Genomic DNA, 12,347 nt, shown 5'->3' with positions numbered 1-12,347 from the left:
CCCACAAGAGTTTTTTTTTTCTGCTGCGGTGACGATGTTCTCGACCAATCCATTCGTTTTACGCCAACCATGATAGGGCTCTGAATGGCGGATTCTCAAGGGCATCGAAGATGATGCGTTTCACATGCTGCTGAGAGAGTGTAACGAGAGTGGTAATTACTTGCCCCACCAAACGGTCATCGCACGCAAAGTTTTTCTCCACGTTGATTCCACCTCGGAATTGGCGACAACCGACCCTTCCTCTCTTATGCTTCTGCTCACATGTCGTTCCTGTGGAGATGGTCAGGCAGTTCTTTGTGAGTCTTCTTAGATTTTCTAACGCACCTGAAACGAGCCCTATGGCAAACAACCTGTACCAAAATTTATAAGGCTTTTTTCTGCCATCCAGCAGCCAGCTTGCGTGACCGCGGCGGTGCTTTCAGCTTATCAGCGGTCCCGACTCACACTTGCCCCAACTCGACCGCAGAGCGGAAATTCAATCTTATACCGAAATCTCAATGAAGCCAAAGCAAGGGTAAGCCTTCACCGACTCCACTGGCAAAGGCGGGCTTTCAATCTCCAGAGCAACTTAGGTTGCCTGATCACGAGCATCTCACATAGAATGTATGCAAATTACGTGCACCCTAATATTTTATCGCCCATGGGGCAGCGAAACCGAGCAACTGCGTTGTTTACAGTGTTTATGTGATTTGACTTTCCTCTGTTGGCTATATTTTATGCAGAGAGTAACGGTAGACAAAGCCAAAGCTTAGCAAGATATATCGGTTGCGGACTTACCAACAGGATAGCCAGAATGTATTCACATTATCACGAAATGATTTCAAATTACATTGCATTATCATAACGGAAAAAGCGTTTTCCTTTCATCCTGAATCCTCAACAGATCTTGCGTTCTGCTACTACTTTAATAATGATTTTCAATTTTTGCCATTTGTCCACTTGAATGCACTGCACATTGTGAATAAAGTTTGTGCTTTTATAAATCGCGCAGTTTTTCGGCTTGTTATTTCTATCTCTAGCTGATGTGTGAAATGAACGCCAGGCATGAACACATCAACGATGCACGCCGATTCACAAATGCGAATTCATATGACACGTGTACAGCTTAGGGAGCCTAGTGAAATCCGCACTTTGTCCATATTATTATTCGGGTCAGGTCAACTCAAGCAAGGTGGTCTTGCGAATGAGTATGAGTTTGTCGGTTTACTACGACGGTGTTAATATAAAAATTTAAAAGCTGACCTGCTGTGTAGTATAGCTGTAATACATGAGCAGTGCCTGGTTCAACTGCATCTGAATTGGCGCTATTTTAAAGCTTCTTCGTGAGGAATACTATTCAGTCTGGTAGTTCTACCGAGCTATGTATCGTCGTTCTGTCTCAACATGGTGTGGTACGAACCCGTGACGTCAATTCCGAAGGCACGAAGACGTCAGGCTTGCGAGGCTGAAGACGAGACCCCTTGTGCCTGTAAGTGCAGAGATAAAATGCTACTCGACCTGTCTCTTCTTTTTTCTCGGTTTATACCATTCTAGGTGCAAATCAGCAAATCTGCAAGAGCGTTTTCGCGTTTTGTTTCCATTTGCTTTTTTATGTAGCAGGTAGCACAACATTAGAGGTACCCAACATCCATTATCGTTTACAGCAAACGACATACCAAGAAAACAAGGCGTGATTCGACAGTGGCGCTATCGCACTGCTAAATGTCAAATATTATTAGTTGTGATCACCTTGTAACGCTACGTTCTGACACACAGAATGCTTTTCAGGGTGTTCATACTTACAAGACCTCCGTAATTTCTGTTTCAACGCCTCGCATTCCAACCCAGCCAGGGTAGTTCTTCCGTTGGTTTGCATTCATATTTCATCCGGGAAACGAATGCACGGCAATAAAAGGGCACCAAAGAGAAAATAAGATTAAGTTACTAAATTAAATTGCCCTTGAATAATACCAAAACATCCAGTGACATGACGAGAAGAAGCTGTAAGCCAGAAAAGACTGGTGGTGACGCCACTTTGGTGTCCCGCGTAACAACACTCTTACATCAGGGAATTCGAAGCAGTCTACTCTTCCCTAGTTTATTTTTCATTGGAAACGATTGTATAAACTGCATTTTAAGCGAGCCAAGAAGTGAATGTAGAGCTTCGGCGACATATAGAGCACCACAGTGGAAAAAATGGGAAAAAAAAGTACGTTTGAATCCATGACGTCGCACTGATGTACAGGTGCTGGCATTTCGGCGCTAAATTAGATAATTGAACATTGCACATCCTTTGCATTCCTCTAATAAGCCTATCACGACCAAAATTGTTGTTTTGAAATAGGCCCTGAACGACTTGTTATCCACGTAGAGGAATCCATTTAAGGTTAAAGTATGCTATTTCAGAAATACCTTGCCGCAAAAAGTACTTCAATGCGTTCAGTAGAAGCGGAGTTATTGGCAACCGAAGACGTCCTCCGCGGTGCTTCCGCTCCTTCCTTCTTCCGCTCATTAGCCTTCCACCGCGAAGGCTAAGGTTGAGCCGGGACTGCCCACAACACTGCGCCTACTCAACGAACTGTGGCGCGCAGTTCAAATTTGATTTTGGATCTTGACGTCGACACCACGACTTCCGATTTCGGCGCCTACGACGCGCCAAACGTAAGACAAGTGCGCGTTGTCCTCAGTGAGCCGCAGTGCGCTTATCCAATGAACTCGTGGCGGCACGCCGTGGTGGCCGCGGTATCAAGGTTACCTCGCAGATTACAGCTACAAGCAAATGTAATGCGTATGCGGGAAGTTGGCTTTGTGCTCGACAGGGCTTGGGTGCGTGCTCGCGGTCATACGCACCAGTATCACCGTGCTACGTGTGCGGACCGGCTTTATCCTTCACCAGCTTGACCGATGGATGGCAGCCACATCCAACTCGCCCATTTTCGAAGCGCTGCCAATAAGTTTGTCAAGGCGTCTAACCAGGATCGGACAGGAGTAAGTGGTTGCTGGAAAGCGTGCTTGTGGTCGGACCTAAAGTAGTCTAGCGGGGTTCGAGGCTAACTCAACGCTCAAAAGTAGTCGAAAAGTAGAAAAGTCCAATTTAGTGAGGTGCGACGGCTACGACGGCGATAAGCAGGATGGCCAAAGTTTCATTCCCACGCGGGCGACCGCGGCCGAGCATGGGCAATGGATAGGTGGCTTCTTCCGGAAGTACGTAATTGGTGTCGAAATTCGAAATCACAATTCTGCTTACTTCTGCCTGCCTTTCAAACTTCGTAAATAAATATACAAAGTCACAGTAGGAAGATACGCACTGATCCAAACAGTCATTATGATTGATGTCATCTATTGTCAATAGCAGCCGTGGATGGGAATCTTCCATATTATGAAATAAAATGTCCGAAAAAGGTTGAGGAGCAGGCTCATGTATGGAAATTAGAGCGCTTGAGGCAAGGTGACTTCGCGCTCCGCTTGCTAGCTCAACGCGCCGCGCACGACTGCCAAATTTGGCTAGGGTGTTCACAGCAGCGTGCGCTATCCGCGGAATATGTTAATGTCGAGAAGCCCGAAGGTAGGTAGTTCAGGATTTCTTCAAAGAATACTTTATCGGTCAAAACTAATTCAGTCTATCCTTTTGCGCTCCTTAAACAGAAATAAGGCTAGGGGCTGCTGCACACAACCAGAACAGGTGCTTCAAAGATGTCTCCAGGCCTTTATGACGTCGTTCCAGCCCTCCAGTAACTTTCGGCGCAGGCAGTCAGCAAAAGCGTTTCCGTTGAGATATGTTTCTTTTACTCTGAGACAGCCGTCGCTGGGGCGTGGAATCGGACACCGACTACATTATTCAAGCCAACGCGGGCTTGCCCACTGGCACAAAATTCAGTCATTTACCAAAGAACTCCAAAAAACTTACAAAGAACAACGAATTTACGATATATCTTTTCATTTTTCCTGTGGTGACTCCTTTACTACATTGGCAGATTTCTTCAAACAGCTGCCGTCTCAATGTTGCAGTATTTACGTGTGTCTTGTTACTTCTCATTTTTTTGTTTTATTTCGAACCGACAACGCCTAACGGAGCTACTTACCCGTTTAACTCCAGGAAGATTACCAGGAGACCAAGGAGGATCCCGACCAAGAGTCCGTAAGTGGCGTCCAGCAAAACCACGCTCAGGAAGCTCAGCAACCAGAGGGCCTAAAGAAGTTTCACGTGTATCAGAAAACAATGTTTCCGGTATTGCACCGTTCTATCAATTTTATAGCACTCCTTCTTCCACTTAGGCACTTCGGAACTGCTATGTGTTGCTTCACTCACACAAAGTGAGAAAAAATGCCCTACTTAAGTACGATACTGTCGAGCAAGGCCCCAAGTGCATTGCATTAAATCATAAAAGCGTCGCTTAGACGATACGTGATTGCTCGTTATTTCTTCCTCAGTAGTATTTGCCAATAATGCGATTTGCGTTTGGAAAATTCGCGCACTTTCCGGATTTTCTGTATACAAGTAAATTGGTATTTGCCGCTTTTCAAAGAACCTTTTAGACGCCGATTGCGGTCACTGGGCGGGCGTCGCTCTTGTGTTAAACAAGAACAAGAATTGCGGCCGAACACATCTCACGACGACTACGGACGGTAAAGCGGTAAGCGTTCTAGCGGTGCAGCCACAGACTGTATGGCAGAAGTCACGTTTATTCCAAATTTGTGGCGGTCATACAGATACTTCTGTTGCTTCGGCTACATGCACACTATACTGTCTTTGGTATCCGTACACATTCGTATGGAACTTGCTTGCCAAGGTTGACCACAAGCATCGGGTCATGATGACGACGACGCAATGATGGTAATGAAATGACGAGGAAGGAGTGACGTCCATGAAACGACAACGTCGGTGGGACCACGACGGCGTGACTACAATGAGATGACGATTCTGCACTGATGACGATGGCATAATGACACTAGCGTGACGTCCACAGCATGAGGGCACTGGGCCGACGACGAGTGTATGGTGAGGACGTTATGACGAGAATCGGGTTAACATGTTACCGAAAAAGCGCGCGAAAAAGACATAGACGAGAAAGAGAGAAATGACAAACATGGGCGCTACTAGCAACTAACCGTTTGTTTCCAAAGAAACAGAATAATTAGAAAATTACGCTGAAAGTGGAACAACCACCTTCTTAAGTGTGCACGAGAAAACGAAAATAACATACACGTGGCAACAGCACATCTGGCTAATCAAGAACTGATTTGCACAAACTCCCGAAGGTAAGACACTTCTGCCCGTGACGAAGCTATCGAGAGTTGACTAATGCATCTGTTACCCTCCAAAAACATGTAAAGTGCTTCCATTATTTCCCTTCGTTTTCGCGCTCTATGCCTGTACAAAATCTCAGTTTTATCAAAACCGGGTTTACACAATCTTAAGTGGCAATGAACCACCAAGTGTGAACCAGTGTCATTCTTTACACTGATCGCATGTTACTCAATCCTGATATTTAAACATCGATTTGTTTACTCTGCAGAAACCTTTCCGCAAGAGCACGGTATATTACAAACAACTTGAATTTCACAATCCAATTACTGCGTAAGGTTGACAGAACTTCGTGCAGGTTTTTCACAGCACTTCATTCATTTTTGTGTGGAGGGCTGGACAAACCTGACCAACTCGTGGACTACACTAATGACAGCATGAATTTTGTGCCTGCTTACCACTTTTTTAACTCGTGTGCTAGCTTGTGCACATGAGGAACTGAAACTGCATTCCTTCTACTCTTAGGAACATCATCAACTCTTTCTCTTTTAGGAATGCCTTTAACTGATTTCACCACCTCTTCACAAGTTCTTGTGAGAACACCAGTAAGGTACCCTGCTTCTTTTAGTCTAGATACTTGCATCTCAAACTAGGTTGCATCGTGTGGTGACATGAGCTCATAACAAGTTGATGCAGTGTATCAAGCAATGTACCGAAGATAAAGATGAAGAATCGTTTATAGTAAATGTCTTGATTTTGTTGAAGATTTCATGGAAATTCTATCATTTTATTTAAACTCTACGTAGATAGGGTGGGAAGGAAACAGTTCTTTATAGAATGTTTTTGTTTTTCAATTATGCGTTTTTACCAGCCAAAACTACTTTCTGATTATGAGACTCGCTGTAGTGGACGACTCCAGAAATTTCGACCACCTGGGTTTCTTTAACGTACGCCTAAATCTAAGCACACGGGTGTTTTCGCCCCGATCGAAATGTGGCCGCCGTCGCCAGTGTTCGCTCCCGCGACCTCGTGCTCAGCAGCCCAGCACCACAGCCACTTAGCAACGATGGCGAGTTTACAGAAATTGGGAGTTTGTATTGTTTCTAGCGTTGCGCCTCTTCTCAGCAACATTTTTTTTTGCCTGTCGGGGCAGAATAACTAAAAAGAAAAATAACATCGGTGACTTGTCTGTTAAGGTTGTGTGATATGTTGATCATTTTCTTGTTGTTGTGAAAACCTTTTACGTGCAAAGAAGAGCCGTTGATGTGTTAAATGTGTTCAGGGAATGTGGTGAAGGCCTCAGCGTCACGTGTGAACTGCCTGTTGAAAATGAGTTACAGTTTTTGGACTTCAGGATAGTATTTTCTGGAGCAGATCACGTTTGCTGGAGTATTCCCCTAAAACAGAGAAGCATTTACTTAGATTTTCGTCTGATCATTCTAAAGTAGTAAAACAAGTATTTGTGTTTCTTGCACACACTCCTCATTGTCTAAATGATGCCACCGCAGGATGCACCATAGTTTTGAGAAGCAAGTATCTAGACGAAATGGAGCAGGATAGCCTACTGGTGTTATCACAAGAGCTTGTGAAAAGGTGGCAAAATCAGCTAGAGGCATTTCTTCTGGCAAAATCAGCTAGAGGCTTTCCCAAATGTGCAACAGTTGACGATGTTCCTAATTGTTGAGGAAGGCAGTTTCACTTCCTTATGTGCATAAGCTAGCACATCGGTTAAAAAACCTGGCAACCAGATACAAGATTGATGTCTTAAGTTCAGGTCAATCTTGGTCAGGCTTGTGCAGCTATCCTAAAAAAAGTGGATGGAGTGGTGAGTGACAAACCTGCAGGATGGTCTGTTAATCACACACAGCACATGAATTTCAAAATTCTAGTTGTTTCTTATATACAGTGCTCTTTTGCAAAGGTTTACGCAGGTCAAACAAATCGATGTTTAAATATCAGGATCCAGGAACATGCGGTCAATATAAAAAAAATGTCACTGGTTCACATTTGGCGGTTTATTGCTGCTTAAGATAGTGCAAACCCGTTTTTGATAAAACTGATATTTTGTACAAGCATAAAGCGCAAAAGAAAAGGAAAATAATGGAACCATTTTACATATTTTTGGAGAGTGCATCAGTCAACCGTCGATAGCTTTGTAACAGGCAGGAGTGTCTTACCTTGTGATGTTTGTGCAAATCAGTTCTTTATTAGCCAGCTGCGCTGTTGCCACATGTATGTTATTTTCGTTTTCTCGTGCACACTTGAGAAGGTGGTTGCTCTGCTTTCAACGTATATTTCTAATTATTCTGTTTTTCTTTAAAATAAGCGGTTAGTTGGGAGTAGTGCCCGCGTTGTCATTTCTCTCTTTCTCGTCTACGTCTTTTTCGAGCAGTTTTTCTTTAAGATGGAAGAACAACAGCACGCCCAGCTCTCAGTTTTCATGAGCTGGATGAACAAGCTGGAATGTAGACGATGCCCCCAACGTGATAGGGCGACGAGGAGGGTACAACAGCGAAGTATGACAGTGCATCTTTGACGAGATGCCACGACAATGACGGCATGCAATGGAGGTATCGCTTAAATTAAGGCGACATGATTATGCTGAAATTGTGCAGAAGGAATGATGATCACAGAGCCACGAAGGCGCTATGACGAAAACGGCATGACGTTAATAGGATTACGTTTCTGAATTGATAACTGTAACATGAATGCATGATGACAACTTGGGAGACTGGGTATGTGCCAGTAAGCGTGCGCCGATCTTCCATGAACATTATCGACGCCAATTGTGTAAACAATAAAAATAATGAAACTATGCGGTTTTACGCGCCCAAGCCACTATCTGATTATAAGGCACGCCGTAGTGGAGGACTCCGAAAATTTTGACCACATGGGGTTCTTTAACGTGCACCCTAATTTAAGTCCACGGGTGTTTTCGCGTTTCACCCCCATCGAAATGCGGATTCCGTGGCCGGGATTCAATCCCTCGACCTCGTGCTCAGAAGCCTAAAAATGTGTAAACATGCATATGCCACTGGGCATATGTTGCTCTACAATGACTAAATATATCCCCGAAATTTCGGCGATGCTGAGCGGTGTGGAACACACGTCACGAGGGCTCCTCGAGCACAGCAGCGCTACACACTAGCAGGCCGCGCCACAAATGGTCCGCCCATGTGCCGCTCTTCAATGAACCTTTCGCCAACTTGGACCACTGAGAATGTGCCACGGAGTGTGCGGCAAGCGTGGGAACAATTCTCGGCGTTTGCAGGCACCGGCCCGACGCGCTTCTCGTCTCGGAGGCCACGCACGGACTTCTCAGCAGCGTGGACGGACTTCTCAGCGCTACTAGATGGCACTACGTGTTCAGAAATGCGCGAGAAAGGAGCCCGGTTGCCGCATGACGTGCTTCTCAGCGTTCCCATGCGCCGCCGGTGCGCCAAGAATTTTGCAGGCCACTCGGAGATTTCGCGGCGGTGGTGCTGAATGTCCTCAGTAAAGCGCAATAAAGGAACCTAGCGGAAGTACTCGCCTCAAGCGTAACTCGTTGCGATGGTGACCATATGTTCTGTCGATATACCGATTCAATGCAGAACGTATTACCGTCGACATTCATCGTTATATGGCTTCCACCTACTGCCTTGTCAACGACACTGTACGATCAGAAGCTAAATACGTTTATGTGGATACATACAACAATGTTGCAATACCCACGCGAAATAATGCCGTATCATGACGCAGCCGTGCGTTTCTTTTTACACTTTTCGAAATAAATTCTATTGGGCAGAAAACGTGAACATTACGATTTCTATTTTGACAAGAACTGCAGTGGGGTGCTCCTTTTAATATGTGCAGTACGGGTATGCGGCATTCCCTTCTAAATCACCATTGTGAAACGGTCTAGTTCGCGCCCTTCAGTGGTCGTTCTGGATATTTCTTTGGCAAAAGAAATCTCACGCAGCATAATTTGCTGTTTTCAACACCACAGTTACACTTTGAAAGCATCAGCTGCGAGGATCAAAAGCACTTCCATGCGAGACCAGTTTAATCATGTTAGGGCGCCATTATATTCATGCGCAGCATATACTAGGAGCAAGCGGCCCATTTGCGTTCTGATACAAGGATGTGAGTTCGTGCACATTTTTCGATTTGTATAAATCAAGGGTCCGCGAAGCATATTTTTTTTTAAACTTAAGAGGAAGCTTTAGTTCGGGGCGAACCCAGATGCCGCCTATTGAAGTATATGTAAAACTAAAAAGTGTTTTTATGAGGCAACCCGTGAGCGAGTCAAATTATTAGGTGTTGCTTCTGAGGGAGAAATTAAAATTCTTGTAACCGTTGGAAGCGAAATTTAGGTATGGGGCTCGCAATTTTAACGCGATAGCGTTAAGGAGCTCGTGTCGCAGAAATGCCGGTGTCGTCGGCGTCGGGTGTCGGTGTCGGCGTTTGCGGCGTTGACCGTGAGCGATAAATCACGGCAGGCGCTTCATAAATAAAAAGCAACTTCCAAGATTGGCCCGGTGGGAATCGAACCAGGGTCTCCGGAGTGTGAGACGGAGACGCTACCACTCAGCCACGAGTTCGATGCTTCCAAGCGGTGCAAACGCGCCTCTAGTGAATGCGGTGTTGCCTTCGAAACGAGCCGTGGAAAGTTATACTGCGGTGTATATCGGTAATTATGAACGTGTAACGTACAGAAGTCACAATTACACGAGTTGCGAAGTGCGTTTCCGCTGCATTTCTTCTACGCTTTCCGCACACGCAGAGCCATCTTGCGGCAAACACAGAAGACCCCCTCCTCTCAATGTACGGCGCTGCCCCGATAGGAGGCGCGCCGCGCGCGCATTGGGACCGCTGCCAGGCGCGTCGCGGGACTCCCTCTCCCCTGACGACGCTTCGCCGTGCTCCCGGTTTAGATCACTATCTATCTCTCTGCCCGTGCCGATCACGACGTTTGGCTGGCGTAGATCGTTTCCCCTCCGAGACACCGAGTTCTTTGGTTCGTTCCGTTCGCTCAGGCGCACGTTTCGTTGCCGCGCCGAACGCTGCGTTGCTCGACGCTCACCGCGTGATAGGTGGGCGCTAAGTCTGATGCGGGGCGCATCGTAAGTGATCGCTGTGCCGTAGCGCATTGTCGACCCCTTGGCGGGTCGACGGGAACGCTGTCGCGTCCCACTCTTGAAGGCGAAGCTTAAGCGTCCTCCAATTTTTTTTTTGTTGCGAGGATTGGAGGAAACCGGTAAGCTAAACATTCAGAAATTTACAAATTTGTAACTCAGCACCAAAAACAAATATAGAAGTTCTCAAAAACGGCACTCATTAGACCATCAAAAACACACATATTTATGTCAGTTGACAGCTTACGTGAAGTTTTTACAATGTTGAGAAGGGTTGAGAAGGGAAGAAAAAAGTGGTACATAAGGGAGTGCTGTATAGGGAAACAATTTAGCGGGCTTTACAAGTAATATTAAGTAAAATTCACGCAGACTTGTGATATTGTTCCACATAGCTAAGGTGGAGTTGCAAGCTGGATAGCCGAGTTTTATATAATTTTGTAATTTCCGAATGCTTTAATCAAATTCGCGACATCAAAAAGAAATCTGCTTCGAACGGCCACTATATTCCAAACTTTTCTTTTAAAAACACCAAACCTTATCGTATATTCATTCCCTGCAGTAGTTAAAAGGGAAAACTATTTATCAGTCTCCAAGTATTTAGATAGGAGCAACCAAGCTAAAGCTTCTTGTTAACTGCCCCTGCAGCGCTTACTATATGATATGGAAGAACGTGCATGGCTTCGCGGGTAGTCCGCGAGTAGCTGGTGCTCATCAACGATCGCTCTATGTGAGCCTCTGCACCTGCTTATAACGCCATTGCTTGCGTCATATAAAGCTGAAAAAAAAAGAAGTGGGCATGCCGAAAGTGGTGGGAGCGAGTGATCGATGTTTTACGCGAAATGGTTTGATTCACACTTCCTGCAGAAGAAGATTCTTTCTCATGCACGTTAACGGCATTATGTTTAAACGTCACGAACGTCTTCCTCAGGCGCAAAGAAACTGTTTCTAATGCTGATTTTCTGTATAACACAATGCATGCATATACTCAAAAGAAAGAAACGTCACTTACAAAATCATAGCGGCTGATGACCCAGAACTTTGGCAAATGCCCCAGCTTGGCCAACATTGGAAGAAGGACTACAATAATTACCACTCCAAGGACACACTGAAAGAAACCCATCAAAACAGTGGCGCACTCAATTTCAGAACAGTCGGCAAACTGAACTGAACAACGTATTGAACTATGATACTCTAAGCGTGTACTAATGATCTTGCCTCTTTAACCACTGTCTTTCTGGCACGAAGGTCATAAATAACGTGGAACAGTGCACTAAAAAGTGTGTCGCGAGTATCATGCAACTAGATTTCATAAAACAGCAATTGCGTTACTCGAATAAAACACAGTGCGCAATGTGTCCAGTACAGTGGAGTAGCTGCCAGTAATTTTTTCGCAACTGAGATTTATTGAGGTGATTCTCAATAATTATGTAACTCGAGAAGTACTGTCCAAATTTTCAAAGTGTGAATGAGGCACTTGTAAGCGCAGCTAAGGGAGATCCACCTAAAGTATATTGAGCAAGGGAATAAGTGCGTACTAATTTTATGCGGCCGATAAATAAAACCCAAGAAATAAAAAAGATACCATGTCACCGGGCTCCCACCCGCATCATAAAGAAGCGCCCAATAACAGTTTCCATTTCCGGAGCCAGGACGACATAAAGGAAATAAATAAAAACATCATAATCGAGCTAGTGTCTTATCTGCCGAGCCCAGGCGGAAGTGACACTTCGCGTTTAGCGTTAGTTGGAAAGAAGCTGTGATAGCTGTTGTCTTAGCATAGATAAACTGCACGGATGTTTTTTGTCACTAAACCTATTACTGCGAAAGAAAATTCACATTGTAAGTGCAGTGGATTAAACTTCGCTTTTGTTTTGTCGCAGTCAACATTTCGTTCTCTAATGACCAGAAGGCAAACATGGTGCTTGCCTCGGGTGATGCAAATGGCAACAAGAGGAAGGCGACACACACACACACACACACACACACACACACACACACACACACAC

General features: G+C 45.2%; 1 protein-coding gene across 1 annotated transcript in view; it reads right to left on the bottom strand.

Annotated features, from left to right (window-relative positions):
• The window catches only part of LOC135921467 (sulfate transporter-like), a 108,025-nt gene that overhangs the window by 19,296 nt on the left and 76,382 nt on the right, over window positions 1-12,347 (bottom strand). Inside the window, exons 11-13 of the mRNA XM_065455828.2 lie at window positions 11,351-11,446; window positions 4,062-4,168; window positions 1,400-1,466 (exon numbers count right to left, since the gene is read on the bottom strand). Of these exons, the coding sequence (XP_065311900.2) occupies window positions 1,400-1,466; window positions 4,062-4,168; window positions 11,351-11,446 (270 nt within the window). The remainder of the gene's footprint in view (window positions 1-1,399; window positions 1,467-4,061; window positions 4,169-11,350; window positions 11,447-12,347) is intronic.

Source organism: Dermacentor albipictus, chromosome 10 (genome assembly GCF_038994185.2).
Source record: "Dermacentor albipictus isolate Rhodes 1998 colony chromosome 10, USDA_Dalb.pri_finalv2, whole genome shotgun sequence".
NCBI classification, from domain to species: domain Eukaryota; kingdom Metazoa; phylum Arthropoda; class Arachnida; order Ixodida; family Ixodidae; genus Dermacentor; species Dermacentor albipictus.
Note: the sequence above shows the minus strand (reverse complement) of the source record. Positions and strands in the feature narration are given on the sequence as shown.